This window comes from Pipistrellus hanaki, assembly GCF_964339955.1.
Source record: "Pipistrellus hanaki genome assembly, chromosome: 12".
In the NCBI taxonomy this organism is placed as follows: domain Eukaryota; kingdom Metazoa; phylum Chordata; class Mammalia; order Chiroptera; family Vespertilionidae; genus Pipistrellus; species Pipistrellus hanaki.
The window spans coordinates 44267760-44290153 of NC_140514.1; the positions used below are offsets into that span (position 1 = coordinate 44267760).

At 40.2% G+C, this 22394-nt stretch overlaps 1 protein-coding gene across 2 annotated transcripts in view; it reads left to right on the forward strand.

Moving 5' to 3' along the window:
* The window catches only part of CTNNA2 (catenin alpha 2), a 1072635-nt gene that overhangs the window by 105265 nt on the left and 944976 nt on the right, over positions 1–22394 (forward strand). For both annotated transcript variants that reach the window (XM_084900771.1, XM_084900770.1), the window contains exon 2: positions 20989–21094. In XM_084900771.1, the coding sequence (XP_084756897.1) occupies positions 20993–21094 (102 nt within the window). In that variant the 5' untranslated portion in view covers positions 20989–20992. The remainder of the gene's footprint in view (positions 1–20988; positions 21095–22394) is intronic.

The window sequence follows — 22394 nt, forward strand, 5'->3', positions numbered from 1 at the left end:
AGTGTATTTGAAATAGATTCCACTTCTTCCTTTCTGAAAACTGGTTAAAACCCTTCATTGTGAAGACTTGTGGACCTGGCTGAATTCTTTTCTCCAGCCCTTGGGATCCTGTTTTGTGTGTACCACGACAGGTTTTTTGTTTTGTTTTCTTTTGCATTTTATCAGACTCTTGTATCTCTTTTGTGTTTTCTCAGCGTTCCCTCTAAGCCTGTACATTTCGGTGGTTTACCTTTTCTCCCATATGCTGTGCTAATAATGCTGTCCACCTTCTGTGTTATCTCTTCATTTTGCTTTATTTGTCCATCGAAATGAAATGTCTACTTAGGTGTGTATGAAGTCTTGCAGGTATTCACTCTGCCAGCTCCATGCATGTTAGGTAGGATCCATATCCTATAGACCCATGAGAGGGATGTTTACATTTCTTCTGTGTGGGTGGGGTCATTTATTCTTGGTCACCAAGTTGAAATGGTTTTCCCACTACTCAGCATCACAGAGCCACTGCACGTCTCCCAGGAAGCACCTTAGTAATATTGGCTGTTTAAGCAGGGAGTTGGTACATAACAAACAGGTTCATATATATGAGAAAGAAAATAGGGGCTTATGGCCTAGTTCAGTATCTAGTTAAACAGTGATCTTACTTCCCCATTTTAACTCGCTTGGGCAGAGCTGCAAAGCCCACAAAGGGGCCTGCCACAAGAAGATATATACACTGAGTGTCCAGATTATTATGATTTCTGAATGCATAATAATCTGGCCATCTGTGTATATCCTATGTAATAACAAGGCTGATATGCAAATTGTCCGCTCAACCAGGAGTTCGACTAGCAGGCAGGCTGGCCAACTGCCCACGTCCCTTCCCCCTGGCCAGACTGGCCCGACCTATGCATGAATTCATCCACCAGGCCTCTAATACACACACACACACACACACACACACACACACACACACACACGCACACACTCTGAGTGGCCAGATTATTATGTGTTCAGAGATCATAATAATCTGGCCACTCAGTGTATATCAAAACCTCTCCACTTTGGCAGTTCAGGCTTTGGATCAGAGCCCCCTGGACTAGCAGTGCTGTGTAATAAAGGTTTACTATCCTGATTACTCTGGGTGCTGGCTGTCATTCTCCTGGGTCATTTGCCACAACATATAGAGGGCAACCATTTTAGATAGTAGAGGAGTTGGTGGGACTTTTTTTCTTGAAAGCTTAGGATAGCTTTAGATGGTTTTGTTTTATAAATATACAAGAAATTCTAACTCTTACCGAGACTGGTTTGGCTCAGTGGATAGAGCGTCGGCCTGGGAACTGAAGGGTCCCAGGTTCGATTCTGGTCGGGGGCATGTACCTTTGTTGCGGGCACATCCCTGGTGGGGACTGTGCAGAAGGGGGCTGATTGATGATTCTATCTCATCGATGTTTCTGACTCTCTGTCCATCTCTCTTCCTCTCTGTAAAAAGTCTATAAAATATATTTTTTTAAAAAAGAAAAGAAATTCTATCTCTTAAGAGACACAAAAGGATTTAGTAAACTGGAAACATAGTTGGGACTTAGGGAGTTCAGAGCACCCCAGACCCTCCCTCTTTTTGCAGTGTATACTCTCCAGAGTAGGCAAAAACAATCGGCTCAAGTTTGAAAGGTGGAATTGCTGGCTGGTTATTTTCCACAATGGCTCATTTTCTGAACCACTTACTCTTTCCCCCACCTGGTCTTACTTGAAGCAGTGTCTCAGCTGTTGTTATTTTGTAACCCCTTGGATGAAATAACAATTACAGTGTATTCCATTGAGGATAGATTTGTTTTATATCCCTTACATTGTAATTCACATATTTTTAAACCTCTTTGATTTTCATGTTTCAGCAGACTATATAGTTAAGGGTATATATTTCTTGATTGTGAAATAGTAGCAATAGTTTCAGAACCATGTGTTTTGTTTTTTCACATTTAGATTTCTATATAAGGTTAATTTATTTCTTCGCAAGAATATATATTTTAGGTCTTTTATGAAAGCAAGAATTAGAATAATTATCATTATTTATAAAATACTGTTTAGTATAAAAGTAACTCCAAAGAAATTATAATGGCTCTATAAAGTCGTAAGTAGAAGGTACCTAAAAATTCATGAGTATACAATACACTATAATTCAATAAAAATTGGGTGTAAAGCCAACTTACTTTATTTATTTTTTGCTAATCCTCTCTTGAGGATATTTTTTTCCATTGCTTCTCAGACAGGGTGAGAAAGAAGGAGGGAGGGCAAGAGGGGGAGGAAGGGAGTAGGGAGGAAGAAACATCATGTAAGACAGACACTCAGACCAGTTCTCTCCAGCACACATTCTGCCAGGGGGTGAAGGGGGGAAGGGCAGGGAACAAACCTGCAACCAAGGCATGTGCCCTTGACAGAACCTGCGACCATGTGGGGCTTGAGCTGACACTCTAACCACTGAGCACAATGGCCAGGGCAAAGCCAACTTATTTTATAACAAAACTTAGAATGTTGTGTTTACATTGAAACAAGTCCCCAAACAGAAAATTCTAAATAAAAATATATCCTAAAGTGATAAATATATTTCCCTAATTGGTCAACAAATGTGAGGATTAATAGTATGTTCAATACTATGCTTCTATTTTGCTGTTACCTATGCTGGTAAATCTATCAGACTGGTGGTGGCAGGTGCAATGTAAAACCACTTCATGTGGCCTGAGACATGGCATACAGCTAAGTAAGGGTTGTTACAGTGAGCATGAATAGTTGTTCCCAACAGAATCACCATTAACATTTTAGGTGGGGTATCCTTTGTACTGTGGGACTTTAACTGTGTACAACTATTGAGCCATCCCAATATTATCTGGCTGATGCAATCCGCAGTTAAGCTCTGCTGGTATAGAGAAGGGGCTGGCCAACTTTTTCTGTAAAGGTCCAGATAATAAATATTCTCACGTGTGAGCCATACACTTTCTGCCACAACTACTCAACTCTTCTATTGTAGAATGAAGGCAACCATAGATAATACAACAGTAATAACAAAAATAATGGCTGTGTTCTAATAATACTTTATTGACAAAAGCAGGAGGTGGGCAGGTTTTGTATGTGGGCTGCAGTTTGTTGACCCCATTCACATGTATCACCGGTCTACCAATTTCAACACAAGGAAAGCTATTTGAAAACAATAATAGTATGTCAGGAGGGTTTGGCTTGCTAATAACATAAAATCATATCTATAAGCATACCTCGTTTTGTAATACTTCACAGGTATTGAAGTTTTTACAAACTGAAGGCAAACTCCTGCCACTACCAAATATATAGATTATGAATTTATGGTTTGATTTATTGTGGTCTTGAGCCAAACCCTCAATATCCCGGAGATATGCCTGTACTGTTGGTAAAGCCAGGATGGTTTGAGTCATGGCTAAATGAATGTATCATTGTCATAAAAAAACAAGTGCCTTTCTTCTTTCCACTCTGTTATCCTCTGTTGTTATCATTATCTCCTCTCACTGACACAGCAGTGTCACATGTAGTAACAGTCCTGTGAAGGGAAGAGTCCCATGTCTGTCTATCTTCCAGAACTCCCCAAGTGGCATGCTGACAGATCTCATCTGGCACCAAACACAAACTTGAACTAAGAAATGCGAGAACAGAAGTTTCAGTTATTTAGAATTGCACACAATTGCCAGAGAATAATCATGATTCGTTCTCTTGGGATGGAAAAGGATCCAGCCCTGACCCAAACCTACAGATACCTAGTATTTGAATAAATGGAGATTGTGGTTAAGAGAAAGTGCAGTGGGCTTCAGGGTGTTAGTGGAGGGAGATGTCTGTGCAGTCTAGTATTTTCCCCATTAATTATATTATACTTTAAATACAATTCTGTCTTTAATGCTATTCAAAGTTTCCTGTTTCCCATCTAGTCAAAAGAAGCATTTCATGCATTCTTTTTCTTGGTCAGAGAGGAGGGAGGAGTGATAACCAAGGTTCTACCCATTGACTGCGGGCTCTACCCATTAAAGAGCCATGGAGAGCCATGCTTCCTGAGTGGTCATGAAAGATAGTATTTAAATTTGATTAACAAAGACAACTTGGTAGTTTTTCAGGAGCCCTCAGATAATTGTACACAAGATAACTTGTTTTGTATTATAGCACCTAAAAGTAATCTGTTGAAAAGCATTCATACTGAACTGTGATAATTATTTATTTTAGTGCTAATGGGAATACAAAAGTCCATCTGGTTCTTTCAGATGCTGCTGCCCTCCAATTTCAGATGAGGGCAGGTGATTTGCCAAGGGGATCACTTGGGAAGTAAAGACAGAAACATAAACTGGTTTTCCAGCTTCATGTACTACATTCCCTGCTTCCATCACAGCATTCCTGCAGCAGAGTGCCTGCTCAAAAGGAGCAGATGCTTGTCAGGACAGATGGCTGTAACTCAAGTTCTGAGCTTTTTTCCTGGAGTTCTTCCTGAATTTGGAGCTCTTTAAGCTGTCAGTGGTGGGTTGAGCAAATACATTTAGATGCACTTATATTTACTTTAGTCACTTTTGAAGAATGACACCGCAATATTTTGTGGGTAAATGTGTTCGAGACACTCTGGTTCCCCTCTCCCTCACAGCACACCAGCCTAGCAGTGGCAATTTTATAGAAGCTTGTTTTATGCCAATCTTATACTTATGTGTTGATTCAAAAAGTCTTAAAATTTTAGTCCTCACCTGAAGGAGCTCAACAGTTTAATGAGCTCCTGACCTGAAAGAGACAAATGAATGAACAATTAAAATAGAGTGTGATATATAACACAGTATAAGACAGCAAGGCTGGGTCTGAGCAGGTCAAGAAATAATGCCTGAGTTGACTCTTAAAGGATAACTGAGAAAGTCAAGTACTAACAACAGGGAATAAGCTTCCCTGTAGGTGGAGTGATGGGTAAAAGGCTTAAGGCATCCAGGAATATGAAAGTTTGGAGAACAGGGAGCAGGTCACTAAATTTAGAGTTCACAAAGACTTAAGACGCAAGGTTGATGAATGCTGAGCAATAAGTCTATGCTGGAGGACAATAAATATCATTGCAATTTTATCCTTAGGCAAAGGGAGTCATTGGAGACTTTCAGCAGAAAGTGACATGCTGTGATCGATATTTCAGGAAACCCACTAAGGCTGCAGAATAAGAGGAAGGGATAGAAGCGGCTGAGACTGAAGGCAAAAGAGGCTGTTTCAATAATCGAAAGAAGAAATGAGACCCATCATTAAGGCAGTGTTGACAGACAAAAAAAGAAGTGGCGTTTCCGAAATATTGGGGATAGAATTTAGTAGAATTGATAATCCTGTCAATGCAAGATGTAAGAGAAAGGAAAGAAGATAAAAAAATGACACCTACATTTTTGACAGAGCTTGATAGATAGTGGTTCTGTTCATTGATCTATGAATATACAGGAGTTGGACCAGTTTGGGGTGAAAGATGATGAATTCAGTTTCACGGATGTTGCTTTGAAGTGTTTGAAAATTTAGGAAATAGTTGCATAGAGGAAGCTGGAATCGAGGCAGGAGCTCCGAGCTAGAGAAGTAGATTTGGGAGTTTGCAGCATTATTGTAAGTCTTTGCCATGAATGAGACCACCCAGAGAAGGTGTGTAGATCAGGGAGAGACAAAGGACAATGATGGAGTTTAGGGGACCAACATAAAGGGCATGGGAATGGAAGAGGAGGTTGACAAGAAGACCAAGAACAGGATGCCAAGAGGGAAAGGAAGACCAAGAGAGAGTGCTGTCCTTAAAGCCAAGGATATAGAACACGGTGAATATTGTCACATACCACTGTGATGTCAAGATAAGAAGTGAAAGGGGGCCACTGGATGTTTTGAGATGATATATTTTTAAATTTTTATTTAGGTATGGACTATGTGATTATTATATAAGTTGAATATGTGAATATATACACACAAACATACATAAATGCATATACATATATAATTATGTGCAATTTAAGAATTGACCTAAATCCCACCACCCAGGATAACTTCTGCTAAATTTTCGATATATGTCTTCTCAGACTTTTTCTATATGCAAATATATACTCTATTTAGAGATAGGTCTCTATATAACAAAATGAGTTCCTACTATAAAAATATGAGACACTGCATGCATTTGCTCCTCATTCTTTCCCAGAGACCATGATGATCTTCTCCTCATCTTTCCAATTTTAGCACATAAGCTGATGCAAAATACGGTGTCCACTGAATTAAGCAGCGAGGAGATCAAGTGTAACTCTGCAAGGCTAATTTCAGTGGACTGGTGAGGGCAGTCACCAGATTGCTGTGGGATAGATGGGGAATGGGTGAGGAGGTAGAATGAACATTATAGACTATCATTTCAAGAAGCCAGGTTGGGAAGGGGAAGGGAAGTATAGGATATCAAGAGAGGAATAGGATGGAGAGCGCTTTTTGTTTTCACTTTTCAGTTGGATAAGACTTTCCACTGACTAAAGGGAGCCAGAAAAGGGGAAACATTGAAGATCCAAAGAGGAGGCTATGATTGGTCGAGTGAGTCATGAGAAGGCAGACAGGAATGGGGTGCAGGAAAGAAGAAATAAGCTCCATTTTCACTTAGGCAAAAGGGAAGGAGGTGAAGTTGAGAAAAGATCTGATGAATTTGCTAATGGGTCGCCTGAGGTGATGCTGGTCCCTCAGAGAGCATATGGCTGATTGAAAATGTCGTTATTTATTTGATAAAGGCTTTAAAAACAAACAAAAAAAACCTTGCTTGAAACGAAGAATTGCCGTATTGAACTGGATCCATTGTCTGTCCACTTGTATCCCTGGATGCTTTAGTTAACTTCAACAATCCACTAGGATCTATTGTCCACTTATTTCTCTGAAGCTACGTGAAGCTGTATATTTTCTTAACTTGCTTGCACCCTGAGACTATCTGGGAAATACAGTACTTAACCGAGGGAAGTTGCATTGCACATTGAAACAAATCCTGGTTGAATTCCGTTAACCTTGGAAAGTGACTTAACGGACTTGCGCTTTAGTTGCCTTGACTGTACAATACTAACAATAACACACATTAGCCAGTGACTAGGAGTGTTCAGTGAGATCTTTGCTGTTGTGAATGCAAATATTCTGAACTGAATGGAAAACACTGCTACCTGGAGATGTACATATTTAACGGAACCCCACTGGCATTTTCTAAATACCAGGGTGCATTTTATTCTTGTATTTATGGAAATATATCACCTGAGGTCTTTTCTGGCTCATGAGCCTAAAATGAAATGTCACAGAGGAGCAGAAGGAAAGCTGGGTTGTTGTTTTCCGTTTTCACATATGATTTTTTTATATCAACAGACTTGATGAGGTGGTTTACCAGAGGGTCTTTAGGCTGAGTACCACTGGTGTTGAAATATCAGCCTCACTAGAGAAGACTTCTAAACACATGTAATTGCTATTAAGTGTTACAGCTTTTCAGGTCTGGTGATTCACTTGCAAGGGGCAAGGATAGCACAGTGCAGGCAAGCCATCTCCCATTTGCTAGAGCTGCCAGCAGACACACAGCAGTGTCTGTTCCTGTCGGACCAGGTGAATAAGCCATTTTCCATCGGAAACTGAAAGAAGCATGGGTGTTTGGGTTTATATTATTATTTCTCTGTGAGTTTCTGCAACTTTTTCCTTAACTGACCAGCACATGTATGGGTTTAACATTGAATTTAAAAATAAAATGCAGTAGCCCACTAGAGCTTGCTTAAAAATAATTCTTAAGTACTAAGTATTCTTAAAATCACTAACAATATAAAATAGCTCTTAAGTATATATCTGCTTTTATTTTTTTATATTATACCTTTTAGATTTTTTTATTGATTTATCTTTTTAGAAAGAGAGAGAGGAAGGGAGAGAGAGAAACATTGACCCCTCCCCCCCACCTATTTATTCGTTCATTGATTGATACCTGTATGTGCCCTGAGTGACAGGGGATCAAACCCACAACCTTGGTGTATCAGGATGACTCTCTAACCACTCAGCAATTAGCAGGGCCTTTATATTGTGTCATAATATTCTGATTACTTTGACTTCTTGAATCCCCATCCTTGGGTTACTTGACTTTTTTCCCTTTAATCTTGGTCAATTCTGTTTTTCAGCATTTTTCTGTCAACAGTTTAGAAGGCAATGATTATTTCACCATTTTGTTGCATAATATCACTTTGTCAGTACTTGCAGAATTTGGTGCTGCTGGTTACTTCTTTATCACCTGACCTAAGTGTCCAGTTGAAATGATAGATTAATAGCCCTACCATTGCCCATTCCTAGCTGAGCTCACTCTCTGAGCACTCCTCTCTTGGTGGATGGGTCCTGCTTTTCCAAACTGATGAGTGAGAGCAAGTTTTACCTCACCATTCAGCATTGATGTTTTCCATTGCACCTACCTGGGCCTCGAACAGTTTGGGTGGCTAGTTCACATGCACTGGATAATGAATGAAAGAGTTAGTGAATGAAGAAAGGAAGAATTGGAACATATAGGATCTGTCTTTTCTACTAGAGTATTGAAGGTATTCTGAGGAACGAAAAGTGCCTTTTGTTTTGGTTTTACTCTCTAGGAAATAGATCCCACTATTGAAAAGATAAAAAATGGATATTTGAAAAGAATTAAATATTTGGATCATATGTATGTTTTACATGTGTATGCTTAATCAGTTATGAAGGTTCTAATACCTGTATTCTACAGATGATAGGAATAAACCAAAAACCTCCATTTGTGTCCTACTGAGTTTGTAATCTAGTGGGTTATATAAAACTAATGGCACTTTCTTAAGAATGAGCCAGTGAAGAATAAAGTAAGATTTTTTGTAGCAGACTGTACAATCCAGTGGAATTTAGGGGTCATGGTGAAGAGCAGCATGAGAATGTCAGCATTTGGACATCGGAGGAGGAAAAGGAAGGTGTCCCTGGTGGGGACTTTGGGAAGCAGTATAACCCTGTGTTATAACGTGGTCCAAACCTGATTGAAGCAGGTGACTTACATTAAAGAAATAAGGTCTAATAGTCCATGGTCAGATATTGAGTTAGGCCTTCTTCAAACAGGACATGTTACAAAGCGAACCCAGGACTTACTGGGGAAGAGAGTTAAGCAATCATCTTGGTCCTCTTAGAAAAGGAATGTTTCAGATAAGTTGTTTGGAGTAAATTATACTAAAGAGCAAAAGATAATGAGAGCAATTTGCTGGTTATTTTGCTGTAATCTGTATATGAAATGTTGAGATTCTGTTGAAGATTAAAGTTGCATAGTTATTGCCTGTGGAGTTCTAAATTATAGGAGGTTAGAAGGACACAGGCTAAATTAATTGCCAAAGAAGCTGTGTTCCAATTAAATAGTTTGAAATTACTTTTGGACTATGAAGATAAATCTTCAGAGTATGCTGTTTGAAATATTAACAGTTTGTATTTTCAGTTTTTGAAATCTATCCCTCAATTCTGAATTGCATTGTTGCTAAAGAATAATAGACAGGTAGAACAATGCTAGTTAGCCATTGGTCAGGTATATTTTGTATGTATATATCAATATGTATGTATGTATATCTATATGTATTATTTATTTATTTATTTAATAAAAAAAGGTCATTTTTAATTTTATTTTAAAATATATTTTTACTAGAGGCCTGGTGCACAAAATTCGTGCATGGGGAGGGGGTTCCATCAGCCCAGACTGCACCCTCTTCAAACTGGGGCCCATCAGGAGATGTCTGACTGCCGGTTTAGGTTTGATCCCGGGGATCTGGCCTAACCCAGCCTTCGGACATCCTTCTCACAATCCGGGACCACTGGCTCCTAACTGTTCACTTGCCTGCCTGCATGATTGCCCAATCTGCTGGCCTGGTAGCCCCCAACTGCCCCCCTCTTCCCCCCCGGCTGGTTTTCCCCTCACTCCCCTCCCTGCTGGACTGGTTATCACCAACTGCCCTCCCTGCCAGCCTAGATGCCCCTCACTGCCCCTCACGGCCCCCCCCCCCCCGTCGGTCTGGTTGCTCCATACAACCTGTTGTTCAGTCATTTGGTTGTCCCTCACTAACCTCACTGCCGGCCTGGTTGCCCCAACAGCCTTCTGTTTGGTCATTACTGTGAAGGTGTGTCCTGACCAATTTGCATATTACTCTTTATTAGTATAGATTGATTTCAGAGAGGAAGGCAGGAGAGAGAGCAAGAAACATCAATGATGAGAAGCATCCTGTATGCCCCACACTGGGTATCGAGCCCATAACCTGGGCTTATGTCTTGACTGGGAATCAAACTGTGACCTCCTGATTCAAAGGTCGATGTTCAATTGCTGAGCCACACCTGCCAGGTGGTCAAGTTTATTTTGAAAAACTGTGTCCCTGATGGGACTTTGGAAACCAAACATTGCACATAGCATAAACCCTGCCTGCCTGCCTGGTTACCACTTATGTTCATATCCCAGTGGAAAACAAGCCATAATTTAGGAGTAGATTGAGCCTCTTTATGCTCCAAAATGAATTTATAGTAAATCATGAGGCTATGAATGTAGTGAAAAGCAAGCAAATGAATTTGACAGATACCAGCTTTCATTTTGAATTTAAAATTGCTGTGTTTCTATTGACATTCTCCTGGAGTAGTGAGTGTATATTGAGTTAGTGCATAGGTTTAAATTTTTATGAGTATGCTTTTGTAAGTATAACAGCCCATTTCAGTAAGATATGGGCATGGTTATTTCTTTTTTTAATCAGCAAGCTCTGGGCTATGTATTATTAGTCTAAACGTGTCATCCCGCAAGTCTTGACTCTGGGATCTTTCTTCATATACTCCTTTTTCTGTGTGCAGTTTTGCTTATTTGGATAGAAGATATACGATGCTTTGAAGAGATATAATAGTTTGATACTTATTTAATATGTGATTTTCAGAAAAGTAAGTATACTTTAGTAAGGATTTATGCTTAGAGGTGAAGTGCTATTACAGCCTTTTGAAATTATTAGAATGATATTTTGTTCTGCAGTGTTTCTTTAGAAAAGGTATGGGTTTACAATAAATAGAGGTCTTGCAGATATTTTTACACTTGAGGGTAGTGTTAAGCTTTTCTTTTCTTTTCTTTTTATTTATTTATTTATTTATTTACTTATTTTATTTTTTATTTATTTCTTACAGAGAGGAAGAGAGAGGGATAGAGAGTTAGAAACATCGATGAGAGAGAATCATCGATCAGCCGCCTCCTGCACATTCCCTACTGGGGATGTGCCTGCAATCAAGGTACATGCCCTTGACTGGAATCGAACCCGGGACATTTCAGTCCGCAGGTTGATGCTCTATCCACTGAGCAAAACCGGTTTCAGCAAGCTTTTCTTTCATCATAGCAGATTTCATTGCCTGCCCCCTTCCTCTGCAGATAATGAGGAACAGTTGGAAATTGCACAGCCCTTCAATTTTGAATAAATATGGTGATGGATCATCTCATTGCAGCAGGAACTTGCATTCAGGTCACCTCTCAGTTCAGGAGCCAGGGCTTTGAATAGTTATTATGTAAAGTATCTTGATGAGCAATGTGCCGCCTCTTTATAGTCAAAGTAAGAGCAAATGAGCTTAGGTTCACAGAGTTTTGGAGGAAAATAAAAAGCAGGACTTGTCCATAGTTAGACCATTAGGTTAGGCCATTTCCATACTCAGGTACAACCAAGAAGAGTGCCCAATATCCCTCTCTCCCCCTCCATTTACACTTTTTTTTTTTTTTGTGTGTGTGTGTGTGTGTGTGTGTGTGTTTTAATTTCATTATTAATTATGGTATCACATAATTGTCCTCATTTACACCTCTTCTGATGCAGGGAAGTATATTCTGGTGGGAATCAGGGTGTCCTTTCCTCTCCAGGAATATCTGAAGGATACTCATATGCCTCCTTCACTGCCCTTTGTTTCTCGATTTCCTCTTCTGCCTGTGTTGCCTACATTCACATATTCTCAACTGTAGGAAAAAACCCTGTTACAGTCGAAACCGGTTTGGCTCAGAGGGGGGTGTGCAGGAGGCAGCTGATTGATGATTCTCTTTCATCGATGTTTCTAACTCTCTATCCCTCTCTTCCTCTCTGTAAAAAGTCAATAAAATATATTTAAAAACAAAACAAAACAAAACAAACAAACAAAAAAAACCTGTTCCAATAGGGTACCTGATTATTAGCGGTACTTTTTTGTATCAACATCAGAAAATTGGAAGTGCTATTGTACTTCAGATAGAATATTTGGAAGATTTATTTTTCTAACTCTCAAATAATTTCCAATTATATAGGAATACAATTTATTTGGAAACTTTTTTTCTCTATTAAGCAAGTATTTCTTGACCCCTATTTTTACATTCTTCAACAGTGATCAGTGCCATGGTGGTGGATCTAACAAGAAAAGGGTCTCTGGCTTGTGTGGTTTGGTTTATTGGAGTGTCATTTCATACACAGGAAAGTTGCAGGTTCGATACCTGGTCAAGGAACATATCGGGGGTGTTTTGAGTTTGATCCCTGATAGGGGCATGTATAGGAGGCAACTGATTGATGTTTCTCTGCTACATTGATGCTTCTCTTTTTTTCTCTTTCCCCCCTTCCTATCTCGAAAATCAATACGAATCATATCCTCAGGTGAGGAAAAAAGAAAAACAAAAGTTATCTCTTGGAGAGCTCTTGGAACTTCTGGGGAGATTGGGGGCTACTGCACCTGTGATTGAAAATGTATCACCTGGTAGTCTCTGAAGGTCAGAAAACCTGTGATTTTGCTGAGGCATTGTACTTCCTCATTGAGAAACACTTCAAGGCATTGGATCTGCAAAAAGCATAAGTAACTTTCAGAAAGTAGAACAACAACAATTACAGTGGTAATCATTATAACACGAGGGGTGTTTTTACACAGATGCTTTGTATCATCCTGGTCACTGCTGCCCTGCTGGCATGCATGGCTGTGGTCTGTGTTTATAACAGTGATTCTCCAAGTGTGATTCCTGGTCAAGTATCATCAGCATCAGCTGGGGACTTGTTAAAAATGAAAACAAACAAACAAACAAAAAACAAACAAAAAAGCAAACAAAACCCACACCAAAAAAACCAAAACAAATGCAGATTCTTAGACTCACCCCAGACCTAATGAATCAGAAACTCTATGGATGGGTTCCAATAGTTTGTGTCTGAACACATCTCAAGGCTGTTGTAATGCACATGCAAATGTGAGAGCCACCTGTGTTAGTTTCCTATTTCTGCTGAAAATTTTTACCACAAATTTAGCAGCAGAAAATAACATAATGTACCAGCTGGTAGCCTCTGAAGGTCAGAAACCCAGGCAGACTTGTAGGCCTCTCACTAGGCTGAAACCAAGGTGTTGATGGGCTGTATTTTTTACTGGCAGAAGCGCTGGGGAAGAATCCACTTCCAAATTCATTCATATTTTTGGCCAAATTCAATGCCTAGTGGCTGTAAGACTAAGGTCCTGTTTCTTTTCTTGACTGTCAGCCAGTGCCTGCTTTAGTTCCCAGAATCTGCTCACATTCCTCTGCATGTGACTCCTTGTAGCAACAGTGGGTCAGGTCCTTCTCACACTCCTGTTTGCCTTCCTCATTGATTTTTTACAGAGAGGAAGAGAGAGGGATAGAGAATCAGAAACATGGATGAGAGAGAAACATCCATCAGCTGCCTCTTGCACATCCCCTACTGGAGATGTGCCCACAACCAATGTACATGAACCCAACTAGAATTGAACCTGGGACCTTTCAGTCCACAGGCAGATGCTTTATCCACTGAGCCAAACCAGTTTCGGCTTCTTTTCACCGATGTCCTTGTCTGATGCATGTCCCTGATGGCTTCACTTCTATTCCTAGATAGGAGGAAGGTATTTTTAAGGAATCAATTTTACCTTGGGCCCACCTGGGTAATGAGTAATCTAGGATCCTCTTCCTATTTTATTTTATTTATTTTGTTAATCTTCACCTGAGGATATTTTCCCATTTACTTTTAGAGGAGTAGAAGGGAGAGTTGGAGGTGAAGAGAAAGAGACAAAGGGAGGGAGGGAGGGAAGAAGGGAAAGAGAGAGAGAGAGAGAGAGAGAGAGAGAGAGAGAGAGAGAGAGAGAGAGAGAGACAGACAGACAGACTGACACCTGGATGGAACCTGCAATGCAAGCATGTACACTTAACTGGAAATAGAAGCAGCAACCCTTCAGTGTGTGGGCCAATGCTCCAACCATGCTGGCCCGAGCATTTAGTTCCAGTGGTTCGGGACCTAAATTATATCTGCAAAGTCCTCTTTACCGCGTACTGTGACATATTCACAAGTATAACACGAAGGGGCCAAACTTCTGCTTACTTGGAATAGTTCATAGAGTGTTCTGGTGGCTTTGCCAGGATGCTATGCTGCATACTTGATGGTCCAGCATCACTGCCAGCACCCCATTCTTACCACATGGCACCACAGGTGGCTGGAGGAATCTGAACTCAAGACCTACCCTGTGTCACCGGGAAGTAAAGCCCCATTTCCCACAAGGTCTGCAGGTATATCAGGGCACCTGCCACTTGTGTCACACTAATCATATCTAACATTCCTTTGTGTCACTCCTCTTTCCCTCTCCTTCTCATTCTCTAGAAAGGCTGGCTCCTGTTTTGTATTCCTGTCCCTATCTCGATCATTCTGCCATAGTCCAGAGTCCCATGGCAATGCTAGCATGGACTTAAGCCTAGGGATTATTCTTTAGTTTAGAAAGATAAAGCATTGTGGTTATATCAGTCTCTATAGCCAGGCAGTTTATTTTCAAATTTTGTGATCTTGGGTAACTTTCTTAATTATTTTATGCCTCAGTTTCTTTATCTCTAAGTGTTATTCATAATAATGCCAGGTCATTAGGCAATATTATTATTACTCATGGAGGAAGAAGTATGATTCAGTGTTTCCAGGCTTCATTCTTGAAATGCTGAAGAAGTTTAGAAAATTCTCTCTTTCTCATGTCTTACACTTTCTCATCCAAGCTCTATTTTCAAACATCTTGACTTGTGGGGATCTCCATTGGCCCCCATCCCAATGAGTTCTTGAACTGGTTGAGTCATGATAAATTAGTCATCGTTGCAAAGAAAAATTAATCACACTTTTTATGTACAATTATTTCGTTGATTCTCAGAACAAATTCATGAATTATATAAGGTTACTGTCCTTGTTTTAGAAAGGGTGAAATTGACGCTTAGTTTAAATAACTGACTCAACATATTAAATGTGGAGGTAGGTGAATGGACCCACTAGTAGTCACTAACTTCTTCGGAATTTGCCTGTCAACAGAAGCTAGCCTGCCTTCTGATAGAGCTTCATAGAGCTTCTAAGTCATAGTGCTCAGTGTTGGTGAAGGGAAAGGATCTGAAGCTAAAGCCCTTGAGACAGGCAGGTTGAGATGGTCCTTGGCAACTAGAGAGCATCCTGGACCATTGCTTGGCCAAAGGACATTGTAGAAGGGAAGGTGAGAACTCAGAAAGGTGAGGCAGGTGGCTCAAAAGAACTGCTCCAGGAATATCTGGGCAGGGAGATTTCTGCAGCCAGACATGGACTACATTAACGAACTCGTCATGTGAAGGCATTCCTTGGGATGGGCCACCTTGAGAGGGTTTCTGTTTATCAGGACTCTGTCCAAGGGAACAAGGCACTTGACCCTTTGCTGCTCATAAAGGAGCTTGTTTTACTCTTTTTGTCACGTTTTGCTTCTCCCCCCCACCCCAGTTGTTAATAGCATTGGCTTATAGCACTGTAAGCCACACCTCTTCCTTACCCCCACGGAGTCTGAAATTATCTAAGGTATTACCATGTAGGCTGTATTACCCCTTTTCATGGATATGCAGTTTGATACTTTTCAAAAAGAAAATCTCAGAGATTAAATAGCTGAGAGCTTGCTCTTGGGCTTGTAAAGTTGATGTATGGGTTTGTTTTCTTCTAACCTCTGTTTTTGACTCTCACTGTGTTCAGTCAGTATTCTAAGTCTCCCTACATGAAGCAAATAAAATATGTGCTTTAAAAAAAATTACATAATTGAGAAAAAAATGTGTTTGCTTTACATAGAATGTCTTGTGGGCAAAACAGACTGCATTACTTGTACAGATGTGTAGGTTCAACTTAAGACTCATTGTGGGGGCAAACATATTAATTTTCCTCCCACTTTCTAAGTTCTTCTCGCTGAGCTAATAAATTAACAAAGACAGATTATGAGGAGAAATGCCCAAAGTGTACTATGTGAATGTACAGTCGGGGTGCCATCCATAATGAGACCCCATGAAGCATTAGGCAATTGAAGTTTATATGCTATTATCCAAAAGGAGAAAGACACCGGTAATGGGAAATAGTAGGTAATTTACAGGTAGATAAAAAGTACAACACATTTGCAGGCAAATTCCTGCAAGGCAACCCAGAAACAAGGGCAATGGGGGGATGGAGTTGGCAGGCTTCTTTTGGGAGCCTTTCTGTCTAATGTTAAGGTGAATGTGCCCAGTTGAAATGGAAGGTTAATAGTCCTACAGTTGCCCATCCCCAGGTGAATATGCTGAGTCCCTTCATAGAGCAGGCTGTTCAATCTTAATCTCTTATGCAGAAAGGGGGAGGGTCTCTTTTGTTTCATAATAACCAGCTTAAAATCAATTTCCTGCCCAGCCAGTGTGGCTCAGTGTTTGAGTGTTGACGTGAATCAGGTCAAGGTTCAATTCTTTGTCAGGGCGCATGCCCAGGTTGCAGCCTCAATTTCCAGTGTCAGGCGTGCAGGAGGCAGCTCATCAATGATTTTTTTTCTCATCACTGGTGTTTCTCTCACTCTTCTTTCCTCTCTAAAATCAATGAAAATATATTTTAAAAATAATAAAATCAATGCCCCAAAAGGCACATTTTGGCGAGGCAAAACTTTTGTCCCTTTCAGTGTCATTCCCTCCTTAGAAAAATGAAATGATTTGTCTCTCACTCTCTCATGGGAGTCAGTCTGGTTGTTTCATTAGAGGAGTATAAACTATGGACATCTATTTTTAATGGGTGTTTTCTTATTACTCCTAGAGAGAAAGCATTGCAAAAAGACACTTAAGTTATGGAAAATAATAACAATAGTTATAATACCTAATATTTCCAGAAATGTTTTCTTTCCACGAAGTTATTTAGAATTAGAATCTATAACAATAAAAGCGTACCATGCTTTTAGATGAAGCTGGGGCTGCGAGGGAACCCTGGGTCCTGGTGCCTAGCGGCCAGAGGAAGGAGGGCCTTCTTTTGCACGAATTTCGTGCATTGCGCCTCTGGTACTTATCATAATGTTCCATTTGAGAAAACTGAGGCTCAGAAAAGGTAGGTAATTTGGGCAACATCACAGAGGTGATACATTATGGGGCTTTGGTTCAAACCAAAGTCTAGCTGACATTATTGTGTATCTGTTGCTGAATAATAGATAATGACAGAAATCTCAGTGCCATACAACAGTAATCATTCATTTCTGGATCCCACGTCTGTGGTTTGATTGGGACCTGGCTGACCAGTCTTAGCTCGGCTGGGCTTGGCTCCGGCTTCAGATTGGAGAGGAGTAGTTTCCCATGTCTTTCTTCCTTTTGGGACCAGGGAGCTATCTGTGACTGACCTGGTAGAAGAGGGCACATCTAACCAAGAAAGCTTGTTTTAAACACCAGCTTCCATCATATTTCTTAAAATTCCATTAGCCAAACCTCAACATAATGGAGTGAGGAAGGAGTCTCTTCTCTTGGAGATGAGAGATATGGGAGGGAGTGACTATTTACTGAATAACCATCCGATGTACTTTAAAAGCTGATGTGTTTTCCGCCCTTCATAATTTATAAATACTGAAAGTATATGTGGGATAACATTCCTGCCTGGGAGTCACTGATCTTGTGTATGCTTGTCATGGGGGCCATATACCAACCTGTCATTTCTACTGACTGACTGCAATTGCCCCATTTCTTTGCTCTAGCAGTGGTTGTCAACCTTTCTAATGCCACGATCCTTTACTATAGTTCTTCATGTTGTGGTGACCCCCAACAATATAATTCTTTTTGTTGCTACTTCATAACTGTAATTTTGCTACTGTTATGAATCATAATGTTCTCAACCCACCGGGGTTAGTGTGACTAACTGCTAGCAGGGTCACCTAAGACAATCAGAAAACACCGATATTTACATTAACAGTAGCAAATCATAATTATGAAGTAGCAACGAAAATGATTTTATGCCTGGGGTCACCACAACATGAAGAACTGTAGTAAAGAGTCGCGGCATTGGGAAGGTTGAGAACCACTGTTCTAGAGGATATTTGACTTTTTTCTCTTCTCTGCTGTTATTTGTCTTTATTCTCACTCTGGAAGCAAAGATCATCATTGGGTTAATCTAGAAGATTATATTGATGATCCCTAACTGGGAATGGAATCAATTTTATTCTGCTTTTATACTATTTTAATTGGCTGAAGGCTTTGATGGAAAAAAATATTTCTAATACAAGGTCTAACATATGCAATAGAAATTATGTGCCCAAAGTAGCAGGTCACAGTCCTTCTAGAAACGGCAGATTGCAAGGATGATGCCAACTCAAATGTTGCAGCCTCAGGAGCTTCTGACCTTCCTCCACCTCATGCTCAGTAGCTGCCAGGAGGCTGAGATGCTCCTGAGAGGCAGTCGGTGGGGAACTTAGATATCAGCCTTTTGGGTTTAGAGTTAGTGATTTTACACTTCTCCCTCCATCCTTTACTTTTTATATTTGCTAATTTGAGTATTAAACCAATACCACACTTAAAAATAATTAGGGTAGAGAAAGAATTTTAATTTTAGTTCAAACCATATCAAAACATCATGGCTAGAAAAAGGGCATTTAAAAAGTTTCTATGACTAGGTTTTCTTCTTCAACAAATGAATACCATAGAACTTTTCCTTGCCATTTGCTATTGAATTTTATCTATGTCACAAGAAGGGACTCAAAAGATTGATCCCCAAAGGAATAAATTAAGTCAAGTAATTTGCCTGGTAAGTGTTGTCCTTTCATTCTTTTAGGTTTATAAGTCCTCGGTGACCTTCAGAACTCAAGGCTCTGTCTCACTCTGCTTCTTGGCTCACAGTTAGCTGATGGTCTTTCTTCAATGTCTCCCCATTTCTCTTTGATTTATGCTAGATTAGTATCTGATGTGATTGCTACAGCTCTTTTGTTACTTTTTCTTCTGCATTTTGTGTGTGTGTGTGTCATTGATTCACAGCTATGCCTTAGAGCATCCATAAAAGATTTTATGTGTCTTCCTTGATTTACCAGATTATACACATAAGTGTGACAGTCGGCCCCGTCTGCCTCGTAACAATAAGCATACCCATGTTATAATTGCAATGCTTTACAGTCTTTTCCTATCACGTTCAAATACTTTCATGACTAGTAACTTCCTTGAGCATCATAATTATGCCATGCATTATTCTATCAGAGATTAAAAAAAAAAAAGTTTTCGGCGACCTTCTCCAGAAACTTGGCAGTAACTGTGTCATAAATAATGGGACCAAGATCACTTACATCCGGCTTCATCCAAGATGAAATAGTCTCTGTCTGTAGAAAGCCGCTGGCACCTTCAGGCTGCCAAGGCACAGGGAGGTGTGCTGGCCGCAGCAGAATGACGTGCCTATCAGAGCTGCGAGAAAGCAGTTGGTAGTGTGAATGGGAAATATGTAAAGGACTTCAGGTTTTTGGAGGACAGGCAGCATAGCAGTGCCAGCGATTATAGGTGTGAAGGAACCCACATCTAAATCAGTCTATAGGTTGGATCACTACCCTCAGTTTATTTAAAACATGGCATTTGGAGAGAGGTAAAATAGCAGCACACTGTGTTTTTTGCTTTTTTTTCCCCCCTGAAGCAATTAGTTGGGTCTGTTTGCAAAAGGATTTGCTGTAGCTGGGCAGAAAGAGGCATGTGCCTGTGGTGAGAGGCCTTCTTTGTAGTGTTAATTTGAATAGAAATAATCATCCGTATTGATTTATAAGGATGGAATTGAGTGGAGACATTGATTCAAAAGAAGAGAACAGCTGTGAACAGTTTGATTTATGGTGGTATTAAAGCAAACGCTTCAGTTTCAGTTTGTTCAGTCTAAGGTTGCATGTCCAGTGGTTAGCTGTTGAAATATATTTAGCACAGAGCTGTCAATTTCTAGATGAGAGGCACACCTGATAGAATGCATAATTTATTCTATTGGGGCCAGGACCATATTTTGTGCTTGATACATGCAAAGCTGCTACCTGCATATCAGTGGTTCTTAGGAGAAGAGTGCTTTAGAATGAAATGAATAACCTGATTGGACACTAATTTTGTGAGACAAGAATGTAAATGCAGTGGGTAATCAGAGACAGTTAAATAGCGCGAACCCTTGCAGCTCATTTGCAAGATATCCTTCCCGTGAAGAGGATGCAACTCAGCTGCCCCGGGGAATGGAATACTCCCAGTGGTCCGTTATGATGTGAATAAAACAAAGCAGCCTTTCGTTATGACATAGGGTCTCTCATCGGGTGATCGTGATGCTTCCTGAAAACCTGGGTCTCCTCCCAGTGACTTCAGTATCCTTTTCTCAGTTCTCCCATAGCCCTTTCTGTATTCCCTGATTACAGTGTGAGTCACACTGACTCAGAGTTATTGCCCACATTGGTTATCTCTCTACCTTGAGACCATAAGCTACTCCAGGACATGGTCCAAGTCTTTTCCAGCTTGTAATATGGATGGATAGTATGTGTACTAAATATTGGATGAGTCAATTATGTCAGTGTCAGGGTGTCAAATATATACTGATGCCTCCAGGAGCCTTCAGTGTATAATCGGATTCTAGCATCACCCCCTCACACAGTTCTGGTTCTGAATTCCCCACCTCTACCTTGACACGTCTGGACCAGAGAGGTAATGTGCACGTATGCTCGGAGTTTGGGTGAATTATTCATTTTGAATCCCCATGGAAACAGATTCTTTCGGTGATCATTATATGGAACTGACAGCGTGCGTTTCCACAGGGAGATGACTTCGGCCACTTCACCTATCATTTTAAAATGGGACCCCAAGAGTTTGGAAATCCGGACGCTCACAGTGGAGAGGCTCCTGGAGCCGCTTGTCACACAGGTAAGGGATGCGCGAAAACACTTCACTGTGACATGTGTTTATGTTCCCGTTGTGACAGGTGCACATGTCTATCATGACTCTCCACAGACCTTAGAACCCTTAGGAGGGAATACATCATGATGTCATGCAGGTTACTTAATGTGTATTACAGCCTGAACTGTGGACAATTTTAGTGCACGAGATTTCAAGTGCCTTGAAGAAACACCCTTCACATGATTTTTTAAATTAAGTTGATGAGATAATTAAAGAGAGGGACTTGGTGAAGGGGACTCTCATTGGAATTAATGGGTTCCAAGTCTTATTAAACAAACCATTCTTAGCATACTTGCAGAGGCTGGTACACAGTTCGGGAGAACTGTATCGACTGCTGCAGAGCAAAGGTTATTTAGTGAGTTGCTTTTTCTTTAGTTTACGAGGGAGGGTGCACCGTGCTGGAATGATGACATGTTCCATTTTTGTGTTGTCACATTGCCGATGACTGTCAACGGAAGAAACGTTCTCGGGGTTGTTAATTTTTAAAAGTTGACTTTTGTGACTTGTGAAGCGCATTCTTTGCTATATTAACTCAGTAATGTATGAATGTAAAAAATTCAAGATTTTTATGGTATACTTTTGAGAAGCATTATCCTAAATTAAGTAGAGGCCTCTCTTATTGGTTTTCTATAGCTGCCATAGCCAAGTACCATAAACATAGTGGTTTAAAGCTTCCTAAGTTTATTTTCTTACGGTTCCAGAGGTCAGAAATCCATAAACCAAGGTTTAGGGCTGCGTTTCTTCTGGAGGCTCCAGCAGAAAATCAATTTTCTTCTCTTTCCTGGCTTTTAGAGGCCACATGGCTTCTTGGGCTGTTTTCTCCATATTTTAAGCCAGCAATGTAACATCTTTTAAATCTGCCCCTGATTGTGACCTCTGATTCTGTCCTCATACCTCCTCCTCCCTTCCTCTTATAAGGACCACCAGCATGCTTGCATTGGAGTCACTGAGAGGCCCCAGAGTAAGGTGGACAGCTTTGTGGGTAATTATTCAGTTTGTTATAGTCTGTCCTCTGCCCCCCCCCTACAAATTCACATCCTTTCTGCAATAATTAAAACATAATGCCTGGTGTAAAGTAAATGTCGAGTCAACATATTTTTCATTTTTATTTTTTATGGTTATATAGTCAGACTCATAAACCAATATTGCATAAATTAGTGAAAATTATATGAGGGAATATAGAGTGGGCAAGCACAGTATTTATTACCCATAAACTTAATTTTTTATTAAAACAGTTTATTGAATTATGATTGACATAAAAACTGTA